This window comes from Ostrea edulis, chromosome 3 (genome assembly GCF_947568905.1).
Source record: "Ostrea edulis chromosome 3, xbOstEdul1.1, whole genome shotgun sequence".
Lineage (NCBI taxonomy): Eukaryota > Metazoa > Mollusca > Bivalvia > Ostreida > Ostreidae > Ostrea > Ostrea edulis.
The window spans coordinates 511771-532761 of NC_079166.1; the positions used below are offsets into that span (position 1 = coordinate 511771).

The window sequence follows — 20991 nt, forward strand, 5'->3', positions numbered from 1 at the left end:
ACCATTTGGCAGAACTGGCAGTTCGTTAGCTGGCCGTATCGATAATTACTGATATTGATTTGTGTCGATCAGGAATTACATTAAACGGATGGTTTAGGGGTAGGGAGCGGCAAAAATTGTGAAGAACCTTTCAGGAAACACGATGTATCATAATTCACAAAGTTACATAGGCGTGAACACTTTCAACTAAGTTACTACGCGTAGCATTGAGTTTGAAGTTACTAGCGAGTGATATAAACAATGAAAAAGTTAATGTCTCCTTTGGTTGGTGATTTTTACAGTTACAATTTTCATAAAGTCCACCGTTACAGTCCACAGTATAGGGTGTATATATGCTGTATCGGATAATTAATTATGTGTCTAATTGGATTTTTTTAAAAAAATCACACCTACAGTAGATTTAGTCGTAAAATATGTTCTACCCTTTGTTAGGTTAATTCACTCCCACCCCCCAGAATACCCTAGCTACCAGGACATAGCTCCATACTCACTAACTATTCGGTGCAAAGAACGGTGACGAGTTTATTTTTTGTCTTTCTCTGGATTATATGTATATATATAATGACTTTTGTAAACAATCTGATTACCCCCCCCCCCCTTCTCCTTACACTCGTCGGGGGGGGGGGGGGGGGGGGGGGAGGGGGGGGGGTAATCAGACTGCAATATGAATTAATTTCATTAATTCATTTAAAGTATTCATTTGTTTGTTTTTAATTGTTCAGCTTGGTAATATCGATACATTTAAATATAATTACTGTATAGTACTTATATGAAGTTAGTACTCCCGTGGAAATACCAGGGTCGTTCACTTACCACTGCATGAGAAATTATGCATATACCCCGACCTCTTTTTGAAATTCTATTTCTTTCAATACTATTTGTTCGTGAAGTGCAAATTGTACCAAAAAAAAAAAAAAAAAAAAAAAAAAAAACCCAAACAAACAAAAAAAAAAAAACAAAAAAAAAACCAAACAACAACAACCGTAAATAAATTTATTAAAAACTTGAAAAATTAAACAGTGAAAAATAACATATAAGATTTTGAAATATTGTTTTAACAGCGAAGGATTCTATATTATATACATGTATATGTTCATTTCTCTCCCAGGGATTCATTTAGAATATTTAAAGTCACAGATCAGTCATTCCCGTATAATTCAATCAGCTGATTCATGCGAGTACATGTACATATTATTGAAAAATAAACTTAAGAGTTAGGACAATACAATATATAACAGTTTCCTTCTCCAGATATCAATGAAACAGAAAATAAAACAATCAGCAGTTGTTCATTAAGAAAACTCAAAATCACCCTAAATCTTTCATGTACTAAAAAAGCAAGGAAACATATCACAAATGAAATGTGAAAATAACCAGTGGCGTAGTTAGATTTGAAATATTTGTAAGCAGGGGGTCTTGGGGGCGGCAGCCCCCATAAGCTGAGGACATTTTTCGTAATATGTAATATTTAAAAATTTAACGAAAATATTTGTAAGCACGCGCTTACAGCGCTACAATGTAGCCACGCCACTGACACCTGTACATATATAGGTATAACGTACGTTATGCAATATTTTGTCAACTTTGATATTCTTAAAAGTGTGTGCATCTGTATTATAGAGCTCAAATTAGTAAAGTTTATCCAGGATGACGGTGCCGGTTACTAAAGGCATCAAATTTTGTCTTACACCATCCACTGAAACATAGAATGGTTATTTTCGGCATCATCATGTTATTCGCTCCGCGGAACGAATTAGCATGTATTCTACGTACTTAAATATAGCATTTATTCTGCAAATGCGAATGAATGATTTTTGCTATTATAAATTTTAACGGAATAAATATATTATTATGAAAATTCAATAGTTATAAACCAAACATGTTGAACTAATTCGCCCCGCGGAGCGAATAACATGATTATGCCTTATTTTCATATTTTTTTTCCTCTGATATTTTACGTACACGTACTCCATTCTGCTCAAAATTTGTATATACATACATTTTTGATTAGATCCGCCTCTAGGAAATTTCCCGCCATTTTTACAACAGTTGTCGTAAAGAATAATTATTCATCACTGTGATCTGGTCAAACATCGATGGAAATTAAATTAATCTGTGAAATCAAAAGTAATATATACGTGATTTCTGACATTTTCATTGTAATTCAAATATTATTTAGTAGTCTATGCTTCAAGAAAGTTTTATGGCTTGTCGTAAACCGTTATAACTAGTTCGAAAAACCTCGGATCATGTTTCTTTTATGATTATCATGGCTACAGTTGTGTTAGACAATGGGGCGGGGACAGCTAAAGCGGGATTTGCAACTGATAAAGAACCAAGGTAGCTCTTGATATTTTGTTTTTCATATTTACCGAATTGTTACAAGTGGAGACGAAGCATGGGTATTTTGAATTTCCTCTGCTACATCACAGGGCTCGTCACGATTCTGTAAATGTAGAATAGACGGTGTCAAATTTAAATAAGGCAAACATCTGGTGACGAACCCCTGTGTTTATACTCATACCTTTCTTCTCTGAATATTAGAATGATTGCTGTTAGCAATCAAGGGCCCTCGGGGGGCATGCACATGTTAACAGGCAATTAATTATAACAATGAAAATAAATAACAATCATTTAGAAGTACTACCGGTAATACTGACAAGCGTTCACATTTCTGCACTGCACATATCTATATAATTATATATGAAATACTGATTACAGACAAGATTTAAATTAACAACATGACAAATAAAATAACCCAACTGCTTCACACATCAGTTTCTGGGACAGCAGATAATGAGAGTGTCGTGTGAATACTAATATAACAGAGAATAATAGCAATATATAAACAAAGATTGTTGTTTTTCAGGATTCTTCCAAATTGTGTTACAAAAGCGAAGAATGTGAGGACCAGGATATTTATTGGAGATCAAATTGATGATTGCAAAGATTTATCGGGGCTCTACTATCTTTTGCCATTTCAAAAGGTGAAATTGTTAGTCATATTGTGGTGGGGCACAGTGATTCATTTTGAAAATGGTTATCATGAGTCCAGCGGACTCCCCTTGATTACAATAATGAGTCCTATATCAACGAGTTGGATAAACCAAATATCAAAATACGCAATTATAGATGTTCTATTTATCTCATACGTCTTCTTTTCACTTAATTCTGAGATGATCCCCAGTATGGTAGAAACAGCTGATTGAATTTGTTTTGAATCCGTGGCTCAGACGTCGTGCTGAATCTGTCTACCTTACGCGGGAAAAAATAGTGCGCTTATAAACCATTAATATACAGTACAAAAGGTCATTTTTATAAAAGAAACCATGGATGAAAATTGTTTTAGAAGGGATTATATTATAAAATTAATAATGGTTTTGCCATTCCAACAAAGTAACAACTATTGACCGAGTATTTATTTTTTGACGTAGGCCTGACCTTCTGATAAAAGTTTGATGTCATCGTCGTTTTGAAATAAACATGTTTAATAACGATCGATGAAAGTAATATTTTAATGCAACGTTATTAGAATGTTCAATAGTTTACAATGAAAAGTAGAAGTGTTTGTGCGTTTAGATTTTATTTATGTAGTTTCTTTGGATCTAAGGTCGAGAGGAAAACCTGGGGCACTTTAAATAGGCCTAGCCTAGTAAGTAAAGCTGTTGAGATTTGTTACATTTAATATGCTCCAGAAAAAAGAGACTGTGCTTGTGAATACTTGATACCGCAGCATGTCGAGGTACTTTCGATTAGGCTTGTCCAGTAGGCCGTCGATTCCTTGTCGATGATAATAGTGTGCACATATTTTTGTTTTCTGATCGTAATTTTGAGTAGTTACAGACCGAGTTGACATTTTTGTGGCTGGTAACTTGCATTATATGTCAGTGGGGGCAACATCATTTTAATTTTGCTTTAAAAGAAATTCTAAATAAATACAGAATAATAAGTTTTACGCTTTCTTTCATGCATGGATATGCATAAACACAGCAAATATGTCATCCAAGCGGAGACAGTGTCAAAAGTAGTTTGGACCGGAAGTGCTTTATCAAACGGGCGTGTCATAAAGCTAATGCTTTATCTCACTCTCAATGAACACCACACGTATGAGATAAAATGAAGTTTGGTTATCATAATGATCCATTTTTCATTGGTCCTGGAGGTTTGCAATAACAGCGGGTTTTTTTTTTAGTGCTATGTGATATTGTTACCTTTGACCTTTAACCCTTTTCTTGACAGGGTTACTTAGTGAACTGGGATATCGAACGACAGGTGTGGGACTTCATCTTTGGAAAAGATGCTCTGAAGGTAACCGTTCACTAATACAGCGGATTCAGAAATTTCATACGATGGTCAGGGATTATGTGCATCGTAAATAACCACTGTTGTTAACTGCGATGAGTATAGTAATTTTATGCAGATATCTGAATTTGTAATTGGTGACAATTTTTGTAGTGTCTGTTGAGTGACTTAGATGACCTATTGCTATTGGTCTGAACCAGTCGTTGTGTATTGTGCATAAAAAATGGATTAATTTAACTTCGGAGCTATTCTTATATGACAAAGAGTGACCCATTTTCCCAATTTTATGAGCAAAATTTTCACGAATGCATTAAACAATTGAAAAAATATTATAACACAATGTAAACTGGCAGGAAAAGAATGGATAAATAGTCAGAAACTGATTAAATATAAGTGTTGAATTGATTGTTTTGTTGTTCTCATATGTTTTAAACTATATTTGGATGGAAAACATGTTCAGTAAACTCAATTTTTCCAATTTATCAAAAAAAGAGTAATGTTTTCCCAATTAAAGAGGACCCCGTCCCTATACCGTAAACTGCTGTGACAGCCCTGCTAGACAACGAATCTTGCTCGTGGTTCTATGCTAATTAAGTCATGATATTTAAAAGGTTTAAGAAATGAATTTCATTTTTTGAAAACATATGAAGGCATGAACTGCAGAGCTTCACGCCAGCATACTTTTCATGAAGCGCTAATGTGCATGGGAAATATAAATATAAACAATTATATTTCAGGTGGATTTCAATGACACAAACATCATTGTAACGGAACCTTATTTCAACTTCAGCTCAGTCCAGGAGGCCATGAACGAAATCTTCTTTGAGGAATATGCCTTCAAATCTGTGCTAAAAACCACTTGTAAGTGACTCAAATCTGTGCTAAAACCACCTGTAAGTAACTCCAATCTGTGCTAAAATCCACCTGTAAGTGACCCAAATCTGTGCTAAAATCCACCTGTAAGTGACTCCAATCTGTTCTAAAAACCACCTGTAAGTGACTCCAATCTGTGCTAAAATCCACCTGTAAGTGACTCCAATCTGTGCTAAAAACCACCTGTAAGTGACTCCAATCTGTGCTAAAACCCACCTGTAAGTGACTCCAATCTGTGCTAAAAACCACCTGTAAGTGACTCAAATCAGTGCTAAAAACCACCTGTAAGTGACTCGCATAAATGTATTTTCTGCTACGTTTAAACCCATTATATCACATGAACTTGTAAAAATCTTGAAATTAAGTAGAATTTAGTTTACGCGTTTTGTTACTTGTTGATTTTTTTTATTTCGAACAGATTAAACATTTCATGTAGTGTCATGCATAAGTCCAAAATAAAATATATGTGGTTTCTGGTTTCCTGACTGGAGCTGCTTTAGGGAATGATATTTATGAATGAAGTAAAAATCTGCAGTTTTTTTTCTTTCTCTTTTGAGTTTCTTTGATGTACATTTTGACTAATATTGATCTTCAAAATTTTTGAAAAGTAATTATAATATGTAAGAGACATGTATTCAAAGTATCAAAAACTAATATTTCAAACAAAATGTTTCAATAAGATCAAATGTTTTACCTACCTGCTCTACCTATTTGTTTTTTTTTGGGGGGGGGGGGGAGTGAAATAGGAAACATATATATATTATGTTGACCTAACGTACAATGTAGTTATTAGGCCAAAAGAAGATGTGTTTGTTTCCTGTTACCAAGGCAAAAAATAAAAATCCAGGTACAGTGTAGGTAGGTAGGTTTTATAAAATTTCTTTAGGGGTTGGTTTATGCAACTTCAAGAAATAGACCTACATTGTAAACTATAAGAACTGATCTCTCAAAAAGTATACATGTAGGCCACCATGTCAGAAGTTGCCTGTTGATGAAAGTATTAGATGCCCAAAGATATGATAGGCCTATTTATCTAGTTTTAACAGAAATGTTTTCAGATTGAAGGGGGTTTGGGTAAAAAAAAAAAAGATTTGGGGGGGGGGGGATCAAATGGAGATGGGGTCTAACAGAAGTCTATGGGGAAAATTAATTCCAAAGTTCAACAGATATAACTTGACATATATGTTAGATAGAGTCCTGGGTTTTTGGAAATAAGAGGAGAGTGACAGGGCCCTATGGAATAGTATCAAGGTCAGGGGAGTCCAGTCGGATTGACCTATGACTTTGAACATAAAATTGGTATTACCTCAGAACCAGTCTGATAGGGACATGGGATATTCAGAAACGATGAAAGGATGACAGGACCTACGAATTAGTATCACAGTCAGGTGACTCCAGAGACCTTGACTTCTGACCTTCAACATAAAAATTGGTTTTACTTTAGTACTGGGATTGATAGAAACACAAAATATTCAGAAGTAATAAGAGGATGCAAACTAGTATCAAGGTCAAGTTACTCCTGTGGCGTTGATCTTTGACCTTGATCTTAAAAACTTGTACATGTAGTACTATAGTATATATATGTAATAGAAATGAGACTTTAAGTCTAAATCAATATCGGGATGGTGCATGACGTCATTTGACCAACATCTGGGAAAAGTCTTTCTTCTACTAAGTCCTATTTATGCCTAATCAAAATTGTGTGTTTTTCTGTTCAAAGGAGCATTGATACTGATATTGAATGCACAGTTATTTAACGACGAGTGTGTAAGCAGAGATTCCAAATGGTTTTTGATAGTGGACATAGACATGGATTTTACTTTCGTTTTTAAACTGACAAGGTCTCTGGTCTCATATACATTGGAGACACTTGTTACATTGGAGTTGTTGATGTTGGAAGAGGGATTGCAGATATATAACTAGTAGAGATGGCAAGATACCACATTAAGATTAGATGAATAAGTATTAAGCTCATTGGGGTGGGGGGTGGGGGTATTTATTGAATGAATCACACGACCTTCCTCGTTTAGAAGAAATTCCGTCAGTAATTTAACTAAAGGTGACTGCCTGTTTCCATCACTTTGTTCTTATTTTCATTAGTCTCTTTGAAGTCATCTATGTTTAAAGGTCTAAACCTCCAGGATGCCGGACATCATAGTTTTTATAACAAGCAGACGAATTAACTATTCATTCACGTTACTATATCACATGATATGAAAGATAGAAATTTCTTGCATACCTTTCTTTCATAGGACATCTGTACATGCACGCGTAGATATGAGAGATATAAAACAGATTGAGAAATTTTTTTCCAGCCTTAGAATTATTGTCAGTGAATGTCTTTCCAGCTTCGTTCCTGAGTCAGTACAAATATGTGAAGGAGAAGAATGCCCCGCCCCTTTGTAGTGTGGTGCTGGACACGGGCTACTCCTTCTCACACATTGTGCCGTACTTCAGAGGCAAGAGGATGTCAGAGTCAGTCAAAAGGTAATAATAGAAACAAAACAACAGTAAAATACAGCTATAGTGAACCTACAGGGCCAGCAAAAAAAACCTGTTTATTATAACCAAACTTCGTTAAATCCGATGGAAGTTTCATTGTGTTTCGATCTCCTTAGGGGAATAGATATCACATATTACTTTGTAATAAGCATGAATTTGTTATAAGTGTGTTCATTTTAAGCATGTTTTACTGTATTTGTCTTTTTCAGTGTACCGTATTTTGCCAAATATAATACGCAGTGGTGTTTAATACGCACCCCCACTTTGAGCCTAAAAGTTGGTGAAAAAACGCACTTCGGGTGTATAATACGCCGCAAAAATTTTGACCAAGCGGTAATCTTTATTTTATACTTGGTGTTAATTTTCACTTAATATTTTTCCAGAAATAATTAATTCTAAACACCTCACAATAATTTGCAAACTTTTTGAGATGAGGTCTACATCGAGGTAATCTTCAATGAGAATCTTCAGGGAAATATGAACCCGGACAAGCCTGTTCATTTCAGCAAAGCACGAGATTTTGTAGCATTAAAGTCTTAACTGACTCGATATTTCCTTTGTTGAAACTTAAAATCAATCAAATAGCCGATGTTATAAAAATAAAATTAAACAATTAAACTATCGCTTATTTTACTGTAATCAACACACCATGGTAGGTACAAAGATGCAAATTATCAACTCCTCGTTAACTACGATCACTATTAAAATGTGTGGAAAAAATTTTTTGTTAGGTATTTCTTTACCCGAAGGGGGTATCTAACAAAAGCAGTGTACACAACAATGGCTTCTTAAAACACACGCTTTTACGCAAGAATAGTTATTTCAAAGATTCAAATAAGTATTTCATTAAAAATTAGGCCTACTCATAAAACTTACAGTAAACAAACTTTTAGCAAGTGACAAAATTATTTTCCAACAATTTTAGCACGTGTCAAGGCATTATTGTGTACACATGCTTTCAATAATGGCGGCATGCGATGTAATGAATAGTCAGATCCAATGCAATTTGATTGGCTGTTTGTTTCATGATAATTGAATTATTTAGATATTGTAAGTATATATATCACATTTTCTGCAATTTTACGTTTCTGTAGTAATTTTCTTGAGGTCCAATTTTCTACTTAATAAATAGGTGAACGTGAAAAGGCGTACAGTATCCGAAGCCTTGGTCTTTGAGTGAAATATTACACTACTTAATCGCCGAGTTTCCTCTGGAAAAAAAGGTCAAAAACCTATTGTGGTATATAATACGCACCCCTTTCTGGCACAAAAATATTCTCTAAAAAAAAGTGCGTATTATATTCGGCAAAATACGGTATGTAAAATTACATAATTGGACAATTGATCACCTCGTGTTTTCTAGGGAGAACTTTATCATGCCAAATCAGATTTTGTAGTCATATGGTCTTTCATCTTTAACATATGCTACATTTTTCGTTATTTCGGAAACTACATACATATAATAATTATTAAAATGAGTAGACTATAAGTACATTGAAATGAGCCCAGACTTTTGTTTTTATTTTTTTTCAGAGTAAATGTTGGAGGCAAGGTGTTGACCAATCATCTGAAGGAAGTGATATCATACAGGTATGTCTTACAAGGCAGGGAGGGAATTTTGTATTTCGTGTATTTAAGAAATGAATTTCATAATTCTTTTCTTGATGCAGGTATCATAGGGAAAATTGGACGGAAAACTTCATCAAAGTTTTCTATCCAATTTTCCCTATATATGATACCGCCATCATGAAAAGAATTATAAGATTCATTTGTTGTCATTTAATTATCATATAAATATTTTAAAACATTGAGTTTAAATTATAAATCATGATTTTGTTTTCAAATTCATGCCATGTATCAATACACAATTTTAAGTCAAAATCAGGTTTTCTTTGATGCATAAATCAAACAAATTTTTCAACCAATCAAAATTGCCGTAATTTCATCAAGACAATAAATATTAAATGATTACATTTTCTTTATGTTACATGAATCACCTGAAAATACAGGTATTTCTTTGAGGCCAGGGAGGACATTTTTATTTCCTGTATGACAGTTTCCTTTATGCTACATGCATGTTTAATTCAGCAATATTGGCATTATAAAGTGAAATCTTAAGGAGGTAAAATTACAACTGCTATACTCAGAAGAACTTAATCCTGCAAGATAATTAGTGTTAGATAGGTGAAGGCAAGAGTTGAATTCATGAGAGACACCTCTCATGATCGAATTATCATGAATTTTTTTAATTACCAGCATATGATATGATATCTACAGTAGCAAGATTATGCACTCTGAATTCCAAGGTCATGACCTCAGAACCCCCTTACATTGTTCCCCACAAAGTTCTGATACGATATTGGGACATGTGATATAAAAATGGAGATATGTGATATAATATTGAGATATGTGATAAAATGGACATATGTGATAAAAATTGAGATATGTGATATAAAATAAAAATAATTGTGTAATTCAGAATCAATGAAATTTCAATCATCATCTTCTTTCTTTTTTCTTTTTTTTGCATTCTACAGAACACTTTTTGTGGAGTGTGACTGTGAAGCTGTCAGTTTTCAAACAATATTTTGTATGTCTCGGGAGTATGCATGCGACTGTGAAGACATTATTTTTCAAACAATATTTGTATGTCTCGGGAGTATGTATGTGACTGAAGACGTTATTTTTCAAACAATATTTGTATGTCTCGGGAGTATGTATGCGACTGAAGACGTTATTTTTCAAACAATATTTGTATGTCTCGGGAGTATGTATGCGACTGAAGACGTTATTTTTCAAACAATATTTGTATGTCTCGTGAGTATGTATGTGATTTGTATGTCTCACAGACAGCTGATGGTGATGGATGAAACGTATGTCATCAATCAGGTGAAGGAGGATGTCTGTTACGTGTCGACACAGTTCGCGAAAGATATGGACATAGCCAAGTAAGTTAGAGCCGTGTGAGCTTGTCAGAGAATAATATCAACCATCATAGTTTTGTATGTTGTAACCAGCATGTGCTTGTGGCCTAGCGGGCCTCTGCTGTATACAATTCCTAAAAAATTAGGACTTGAAAATTTTCTATGATGTTCAAAAGTTGGAATATATTACCCCTCCCTATATCACTCTATACAAATTTTCCCCACTGTTTTGGAGTTAACTGAGAAATCACGAGAATTAATTACAGTCCCTACCATAGATTATTTATATTTATACCCCCCGCAACAAGTTGTGGGGGGGGGGGGGGGGGGGGTATACTGGAATCGGGTTGTCCGTCTGTCTGTCCGTCCGTCTGTAGACGCAATGGTTTCCGGGCTCTAAAGCATTATCCTTTCCACCTACCATCACCATATCATATATATGGACTACCCATGGGATGAAGATGTTCCCTATCGATTTTGGGGTCAAAAGGTCAAAGGTCAAGCACACTGGACATCGAAGTAGCAATATGGTTTCCATTTAATGTCTTTAACGGCTTTTTTCATCACATGGAGATGCTGTGTTCCTAGATACCTTTTGGATCATAATACTGAAGTTTTACCTATTACCTACACCCTTTGGGAGATTGGGGTAAGGGGGGGGGGTATTCTTAGTGAGCATTGCTCACAGTACCTCTTGTTTATATTAAATTTTACTTCTAAAAACAGTTTGTTTGTAGCAAGTGTTGTTTAATGTGCGAGAGCTGAGGAAAACTTAGAAGGGAGATAACTCTGTCATTGTGAGACGTTCTGATTGAATGATTGATTAAATATTGTTTTACGTCCCTCTCGAGAATATTTCACTCATATGGAGATGTCACCATTGCCGGTGAAGGGCTGCAAAATTTAGGCCTATGTTTGGCGCTTATGGCCTTTGAGCAGGGAGTGATCTTTATCGTGCCACACTTGCTGTGACACGGAACCTCAGTTTTTTCAGTCTCATCCGAAGGACCACCCATTTAGTCGCCTCTTACGACAAGTAAGGGGTACTGATAACCTATTTTAACCCAGATCCCCACGGGGTGTGAGACATTCAGATAATATAAATGATATCCATTGTGTATTGTGAGACGTTCAGATAATATAAATGATATCCATTGTGTATTGTGAGAAGTTCTGATGATATAAATGATATCCATTGGTGTATGATTTTTATCTGTTTTCATGATATTAACATTCATACAAATTTAACTCAGTTATAATCACAATTTGTTGAACAATTAGCAACTCTTTAACCAGAAAACTAAAAATTATTTTTATTACATCAAGCATGATACATGTAATGGCTGATTCTAGGATATTCTGAGTACAATAAATGTTGTTATCCAACAGGAAGAGAGGGAAAGAGAACACGATCGCACGGGACTATGTTCTGCCAGATTACACACACATCAAGAGGGGCTATGTCAGGCCCCTTGAGGAGACCACAGGGAAGGCGAAGGATGGGGAACAGGTGGGAGGAAGGGGTCAAATAATTTTCTATTCGAAGAGAAAATTATTCTATTCTGTATTCTCTGACGTAGATAATTCCTGTATTCTTGACCTAGATAATTCTGTATTCTCTGACGTAGATAATTCCTTATTCTCTAACCTAGATTATTCTGTATTCTGTGACCTAGAGAATTCTGTATTTCTGACCTAGATAAACCCTGTATTCTCTGACCTAGATAATTCCTGTATTTTCTGACCTAGATAATTCTGTATTTCTGACTTAGATAAACCCTGTATTCTTTGACGTAGATTATTCTGTATTCTCTGAATTAGATAATTCCTGTGTTCTCTTACTTAGATAATTCGGATGAACAATGAGCGGTTCGCTGTGCCTGAGCTTCTCTTTCACCCATCAGATGTTGGGGTCCAGGAGATGGGTGTGGCTGAGGCCCTGGTGTACGCAATCAGCACTCTCCCACAAGGTCAGCTTCATTCAACAGTTACACAGAATGCTGTTTTTAAGAAGTTTTAATGAGTGTAGTACTCTTAACTACAGAAATAAGAAACATGGATGTAAACTTTAACCTGGTGTGTATGTTACTCCACTAGTTCTTATCAACTTTGTAGGGGCAAACTAAACATGTACCAATTATTAAATGAATATCTGCAAGTACAACAAAAAAAGTGTGGAAAACTGATGATGCATGCTATTTTTGTAAGTCCAAGGGCCATCACTTTGTGAAAAATCAACAGACCGAGACGAAGTTCGAACTTGATCTGTAATTTATTATGGCAAAGCAATGTACAAGATATGAAATAAATATCTGCAAGAACAGAGAAAAAGTGTGGAAAAGTGATTTGACAGACAGACAGACGGACGGAATGCAAACCCTTTTGACTTTGTCGGTATTGAACTTCTTCTTACCTATAGGTATTTCTGTGGAATTGAATGGTCAGTGATTTCATTGAGAAGAACGTATATTATCACAATTCACCTTTGAATTAGAACGCTTTACCCGATATAGTATTGCGTTGTGTGACGACACAATTGAATGAGACGATTGAACAATTTGAATGACATGTTTGATGTAATACAACAAGAGTTTTCATTGGCCGATTACAGCCCGCCCACTTTCTCGAGCGGATTCAGTGTAGCTGGAGAACTGTACATAGCTCTCTGGAAAGATCCACCTCTTATAAAAACCATCGATTTACGGGTCACAAAAAGCTGCGGTCGGTTGAGGCCTGAAATCGGTGTATTCTTGTGTTGCTGTCTCATAAACTCAATATAAAAAAATCTTAATATATTTTCCTACTATATACAATGTACTTGCGTCCAAACATACCTTCAAATATTCATTAAAGCCACACACCACCCGAAAACTCGCAGCTTCAAATGATTTCTTTTGTTGACGTAGCCATGTTAGGTAGCTGGTCAATTTGAACTCTTGCTCTTGGTATCTCTTCATAAAATCGGTTGTATTTATGTATTCGCTCTTCATTTATTATCAACACGAATAATTAATAGAAATTAAAAAAATTTTGTACCAGTTTTTGTAAAGGTAAAATAAGCTCTAGATGAACAAAAATGCTACATAAGGACATTAGATGGAGACCGGCCGGCGCGGCCGCTCATGACTAATAAAAGCCGCACTGCCGTGAGTTTAGCTATTTCAATAATTATCATTTAATAGGACTGGGGTGGTATATTATTTAAACAATTTAGCTAAAATATTTGTGGGGTATTAGTACACATCTAGACGCTATTGTGCCAATATGGAAACGAACCGGGATTCGAATTGACTGGCTACCTAACATGGCTACGTCTACGAACAAAATCATCTAAAGCTGTGATCCGAGTTTTTGGGTCGTATGGGGCTTTAATAAATATTTGAAGGTATGTTTGGACACAAGTATAGTAGGAAAATATGTTAGGAATTTTTTTTATATTAAATTTATGAGACAACAACACAAGAATATAACTTTTTCTCTTTCTTCCTTTGAAGTTGTTTTTCCATCTAGCATCTGGCTGTCATGTTTTCAAATGCTGACTACTCCCGTATACGGGAATTTGGGCGGACTTATACATATGGACCAATGAGAGTTTCTGTTGCATTTCGCAATTGTATTACACAACGCAATACTATATCGGCCAAAGCGTTCTAATTCAAAGGTGAATTGCGATAAAACATAATCAGATTATTACTGACAAACAATCAGTAAATATTAATTAATTAAGATCTGGAGACGTTTAAAGCATTAGTGTTTTTTACTTTGTTCCAAATCAACATTTCATTTAATGGTTCTCTCCATTACATCAAATTTATTTTGATAGATATATGTGCATTTACCTGTAAAAGAAACGACAGGATTGATTGATTGTATCTTGCTTAACGTCTCGCTTGAGAATTTTTCACTCATATGGAGACGTCACCAAGACCGGTGAAGGGCTTAAAATTTAGGCCTATGCTCGGCGCTTACGCCCATTGAGCATTGAGGGTTCTTTAGCGTGCCACACCTATTGTGACATGGGACATCCGTTTTTAAGGTCATCTCTGTGGACCCTTGACATTCACACCTTTTGGCGATGGAACTGTCACTACCTTTTTTTTAACGACTTGGGTCTTGTCACGGCCGGGATTCGAACCCCGGCCTTCGCATGTGGGGCGAACACTCTAACCTCCCGGCCACTGCGGCGGTTGAAATGACAGGAAAGGATTATTTTTTGATTAGCAGGACTTATTAAGAATTAGATTTTTAATTTGTGGAGATGCAGGAAAGGATTATTTTTTGTTTAGTAGGACTCACTAAGAATTAGAATGTTTATTTTGTAGAGATGCGGCCTCACATGTACTCTAACATTGTACTAACCGGTGGAAACTGTTTGCTGCCAGGATTCTCAGAGAGATTGTGAGTAGATATAATTATGAAATATAGCGATTTATGTACTGCCATCTATACAGTGTATGATCACGGTTGTGAGTACTCCGTTCCAAATTTTACAGAAAACAAACTATGTACAGGGCTGCATGGATGTATGTAATCTAGAATTCTGAAGTTTGAGATATGTTGGTGTTTAGATTAGAATTCTGAGATGGAGTTTGAGATATGTTGGTGTGTATATCAGAATTCTGAGATGGAGTTTGAGATATGTTGGTGTTTAGATTAGAATTCTGAGATGGAGTTTGAGATATGTTGGTGTTTAGATTAGAATTCTGAGATGGAGTTTGAGATATGTTGGTGTTTAGATTAGAATTCTGAGATGGAGTTTGAGATATGTTGTTGTATATATCAGAATTCTGAGATGGAGTTTGAGATATGTTGGTGTGTATATCAGAATTCTGAGATGGAGTTTGAGATATGTTGGTGTTTAGATTAGAATTCTGAGATGGAGTTTGAGATATGTTGGTGTTTAGATTAGAATTCTGAGATGGAGTTTGAGATATGTTGGTGTTTAGATTAGAATTCTGAGATGGAGTTTGAGATATGTTGGTGTTTAGATTAGAATTCTGAGATGGAGTTTGAGATATGTTGGTGTTAAAGATTAGAATTCTAAGATGGAATTTGAGATATGTTGTTGTATATATCAGAATTCTGAGATGGAGTTTGAGATATGTTGGTGTATATATCAGAATTCTGAGATGGAGTATGTTGGTGTATCTGCATGTACTGTCTGATGAATGTACTGTCAGATGAATGTACTGTCTGATGAATGTACTGTCAGATGAATGTACTGTCTGATGAATGTACTGTCTGATGAATGTACTGTCAGATGAATGTACTGTCTGATGAATGTACTGTCTGATGAATGTACTGTCAGATGAATGTACTGTCTGATGAATGTACTGTCAGATGAATGTACTGTCTGATGAATGTACTGTCAGATGAATGTACTGTCAGATGAATGTACTGTCTGATGAATGTACTGTCAGATGAATGTACTGTCAGAAGATTGCTACGGCAATGTTCTCATGGCAATATCATGATTGTGTGTTATGATAATCATCATCGTCATCATCATCTTTTTCAATCTTTTATGTATCCAGGATAGCATAAAACATTTCATCTAATATCAAATTTGCCAAAACCATTTTGTGCTACATAAGAGTAGTGAATTAATTTTTATTTCTTATATGGCCAGTTTTGAATTTTCCCACTTGGAATGCATGTGAATTTGACAAAATTGAAATAGAGGTGAAACTATCCCAGTATTCTCAATAGAAATTGCTGAGCCAGTGAAATATTTGTTACAAATGATATTGAAATATTCTACTATAATCAAAGTAATTTGCAATTTGTTCAAAAAGTATGCTTCATAAAGTTTCGGAATTTCACTTTTGTTTCTGACAGTTACGCTGATGTAAGAAGCATGGCCCCAGAAGATTATGACATCACCATTAAAACGCCAAGCAAGTAAGTCATTCATGCCATGCGTACCAAATATATTGCATGTCTGGAAATTCATGATAACACGCATACCAGATACATATGTACAGTAAAACACATTTATAACGAATTCACGTAAAACACATTTATAACGAATTCACGTAAAACACATTTATAACGAATTCACGTAAAACACATTTATAACGAATTCACGTTTACAGTAAAACACATTTATAACGAATTCACATTTATAACGAATTCACGTTTACAGTAAAACACATTTATAACGAATTCACGTTTATAACGAATTCACGTTTATTGTGAAGTGATGTTTATTCCCCGCTGAGAGGGAAATAACAAAAATTCTATTAGATACAATGAAGTTTGTTTATGACAAACTGTTTTTACTGTATGGATTGTGAACATGCCAGATATGTTGATTTTCAAGTTCTGTTAATAAGTTACTATTCAATTGTGATAGAAATGAATATTGTTAAAAATAAACAAGGAGTCTATGTTTGAAATACTGACTTTTGAGTTCGTTTATGTGTGTAAAACACTAGTTGCCTATACTCCTTTCTGTAGTGAATGTATCTGCAGCTGATGTTAATCCATTTTTACCCAAATTCTGTTTCCTAAATGTTATCAACCTACTTTTGATTTGAAGCAAAAATGAAATAGGATCTACAGTAAGACTTGCTCGTAAGGTTGGTTGGTTTTATATTTTTTAACATCTCACTCGAAAATCATTCACTCATATGGAGATTTCACCATTGCTGTTGAAGAGTTGCAAAATTTAGGCCTATATTTGGCATTTACAGCCTTTGAGCAGGGAGGGGTCTTTATCATGCCACACCTGCTTTGACACGGGGCCTCAGTTTTTGTAGTCTTATTCAAAGGACCACCCCATTTAGGCGCCTCTTACGACAAGCAAGGGCTACTGAGGACCTATTCAAACCCTGGATCCCCACAATTATAAGGAAGTAAAATGTATTCCCTACAAGACATTGCGTCTCATCCATATATTGGTATAAGGAAATTCAGTGATGAGGAATAAGAAGGAGGCTGTGTTAAGAATAACTTTGAAAATTAGGGGTCTTTATGAGCCTTTGTAATTAGGTATCAATGGTAAATTTCTATGGTTCAAATTTACAATTCATTACACTATCATAATTATCATAAATCAACCACCAATAGTAAGGTAGCATTCTGTGTGACGTATATCTGTTACTTGTTTCAGCAAATGCCTGATTTATTGGGGTTTTTTTTTCAAAGACTAGGGCCATGCTGAGCCTTTTATCACCATCTTTAACTCACAAGCAGTTTATCACCATCTTTAACTCACCAGCAGTTTATCATCATCTTTGATTTATTTGACAAGCCAAACTGAAGTCAATATGCTGAAATGACCATTCCCTTTATTTAGGCTTACAAGTTTGTTAAGAATTGGGTAGGTCGTTCTAGGATTTTTGAAGGGTTCCTTTTGACACTGAAATTTTTGCAGGGGTTATTTTTTTAATATCTCTGAGTATTTTGCACTCAGCAATGAATTAACGTAAACACTGTGTAGAATTCTCCAGGAATTCTTTATAAGCAAGTTCTACTGTAACTTCTTTCATTACTTGTCATTAGGAGGACATGTCAATTTGATTCTGCGACAGACCTAAGTCGTTAAAACAAGTAGTGACGGTTCCATCGCCAAATGCTCGACATCAGGTGTGAATGTCATGGGTCCTCGGAGATGACTTAAAGACGGATGTCCCGTGTCACAGTAGGTGTGGCACGCTAAAGAACCCTTGCTGCTCAATGGCCGTAAGCGCCAAGTAAAGGTCTAAATTTGAAGCCCTTCACCGGTTCTTGGTGACGTCTCCATATGAGTGAAAAATTCTCTAGAGAAACGTTAAATAAGATGCAATCAATCAATCAATTTGATTCATTTGAAATATCCCTCTAATAGACCTTAAACCAACTTTTTATTCACGACGACTTTATTTCATGATTTACCAGTGGTAAAATGGTTTGCTGAGACTAATTTTCGTGACCAAAATTAACTTAAACATACAAGAAACATTAATGGATTGGTTTGCGACAAAATATACAGTTGAGAAAAATACCTAAGATTTGAAATATCGAGGGTAAAAATACTTAAATAATTTTGTTTAGGACTTCTGAATCACTTTGACTTATCCATGGTATTTGAGATTTTTGTGTTTGAGATACTGAAGTTCAACTGTGTATGTAATGATGAGGTTCATGTGAACCTTGTAAACACACACACACAAAAACTGGTTTACAATATATTATATCATTATTTGAAACTAATACAGAAACCTGATTTATTTACAGTCCTGTAACTCATGCCTGGGATGGAGGTTGCTTGCTGGCCAACACAGAGGACTATAAGAAAATGGCTGTCACCAGGGACCAATATGAAGAATATGGACATAGTATTTGTTCCGAAACTTTTGATGTCTGATGGAGGACACTTTCACTGTCGTTGGTATAATCTTGATATACGTGGCTGACAAGAGTTTATTAGTGGACAAATACCCACATGAATGCCAATTCTTACATCAAACTTTTCCAGTGACGTCCAACATGTCATAATATGTGTTCATTAATTCTTGATTTCTCTTGAGTACGAGGTACAGTTGTGGAAAGTGTTGCAGGGATCATAGTGAAATTTCTGGCAGGGATCTAGTAAACAGACAAGTGGTGGATGTCTGTGTTGTATAGTGTTTATTTTGTAGATAAGCAATTGTCTGAGTTTCAAATTTGTACATGAGAGTAAGATCACGATGATATTATATAGAAACACCAGTGTTGTATTTTTATCTCACCTTAAATGGAGGCAGATGAGCTTTTCGGATAAAAACATCTCTTTTTGTATATTTGTATTTTGTTATTCATTTTTCACTTTCACCGACTGGTACAAACAGGTGCATACCAAGTCTGGCTAAGATGTTCATATCATGGTTCTAGAGAAGCGATTCTGATGTCTGGCTAAGATGTTCACATCATGGCTCTAGAGAAGCGATTCTGATGTCTGACTAAGATGTTCACATGGCTCTAGAGAAGCGATTCTGATGTCTGGCTAAGATGTTCACATCATGGCTCTAGAGAAGCGATTTTGATGTCTGACTAAGATGTTCATACCATGGTTCTAGAGAAGTGATTCTGATGTCTGGCTAAGATGTTCATATCATGGTTCTAGAGAAGCGATTCTGATGACTGACTAAGATGTTCACATGGCTCTAGAGAAGCGATTCTGATGTCTGGCTAAGATGTTCATATCATGGTTCTAGAGAAGCGATTCTGATGTCTGACTAAGATGTTCACATGGCTCTAGAGAAGCGATTCTGATGTCTGACTAAGATGTTCACATGGCTCTAGAGAAGTGATTCTGATGTCTGGCTAAGATGTTCATATCATGGTTCTAGAGAAGCGATTCTGATGACTGACTAAGATGTTCACATGGCTCTAGAGAAGCGATTCTGATGTCTGGCTAAGATGTTCATATCATGGTTCTAGAGAAGCGATTCTGATGTCTGACTAAGATGTTCACATGGCTCTAGAGAAGCGATTCTGATGTCTGACTAAGATGTTCACATGGCTCTAGAGAAGCGATTCTGATGTCTGGCTAAGATGTTCACATCATGGCTGTATAGAGAAGCGATTCTGATCTGAATTTTCCCGTAGCCTTCCCAGTTTTTTATTTTCCGTAGACTAAATCGATTTCATGCCAAGTTCTTGATTGGCAAACTTAAACTCTCAAAACCAACCTAAATAAAATTACATTCTCAAAACCAACATAAAAAATTATACACTCAAAACCAACTTAAAGCTGACATGAATTAATAAATACGTACACCTTTCTCATCTCATCCGCCATATTTCTTTCAGGTAGCCTAATTTACTCTACCCGTATATACCCCAAATGTGATTGTCACACCTGAGTGATTTTTCTAGGTGGACTCGACCAGTGCACATCTCGGATAGTAATATATAGGGAATGAGAAACAAATAAAATAACATTTTAAAACATTATGCTTTGCTCAAAATATTGATTGTATACTAATACAACATTCTGGAAGTTTAGATATGTTAGACAAAAATGAAAAAAAATGAAAAAAAAAAAAAAAAAAAAAAAAAAAAAAGCTTTTCTTCCATACTTGTAAGTGCATGCAAGTATTTGCATTTTCTAATAAAATAAATGCGGATAAATCACATGCCAATTACATACTGATAGAATGGAATAGGCAAAGAGCATAAAATATATTATTTATATCAATTCTTGCAAAATAAAGGTGCATGCCATATGCATAATATGCAATGCACAAGGTATAATCGCCAAAAAAAGTATCAAATACGGGCGTTTATTCAACAGGTATCGGAGATGTGCACTTACCGAAAATATTAGATTCTCTTTATTCTGATAAATCCACGAAACAAAATGATAAACTCCATTTGTATCTCGTTAGAACTTTACAACACGTTCTCATTCCATTATACAGAC

General features: G+C 35.3%; 1 protein-coding gene and 1 long non-coding RNA gene across 2 annotated transcripts in view; one reads left to right on the forward strand and one right to left on the reverse strand.

The window, feature by feature from the left end:
- Positions 1-1537: 1537 nt before the first annotated feature.
- Positions 1538-20991, reverse strand: part of LOC125673423 (uncharacterized) — a 40168-nt gene continuing 20714 nt past the window's right edge. Inside the window, exons 2-4 of the long non-coding RNA XR_007369534.2 lie at positions 2373-2446; positions 2000-2113; positions 1538-1696 (exon numbers count right to left, since the gene is read on the reverse strand). This is a non-coding gene — a long non-coding RNA (uncharacterized LOC125673423). The remainder of the gene's footprint in view (positions 1697-1999; positions 2114-2372; positions 2447-20991) is intronic.
- Positions 2195-19364, forward strand: LOC125673396 (actin-related protein 6-like). Its single transcript, XM_048909970.2, has 12 exons — positions 2195-2340; positions 2870-2987; positions 4240-4308; positions 5040-5163; positions 7524-7662; positions 9211-9267; positions 10527-10625; positions 11991-12111; positions 12448-12571; positions 14924-14999; positions 16440-16502; positions 18822-19364. The coding sequence occupies exons 1-12, from the start codon at positions 2261-2263 to the stop codon at positions 18949-18951; spliced, it is 1200 nt and encodes a 399-aa protein (XP_048765927.2). The 5' UTR covers positions 2195-2260; the 3' UTR covers positions 18952-19364.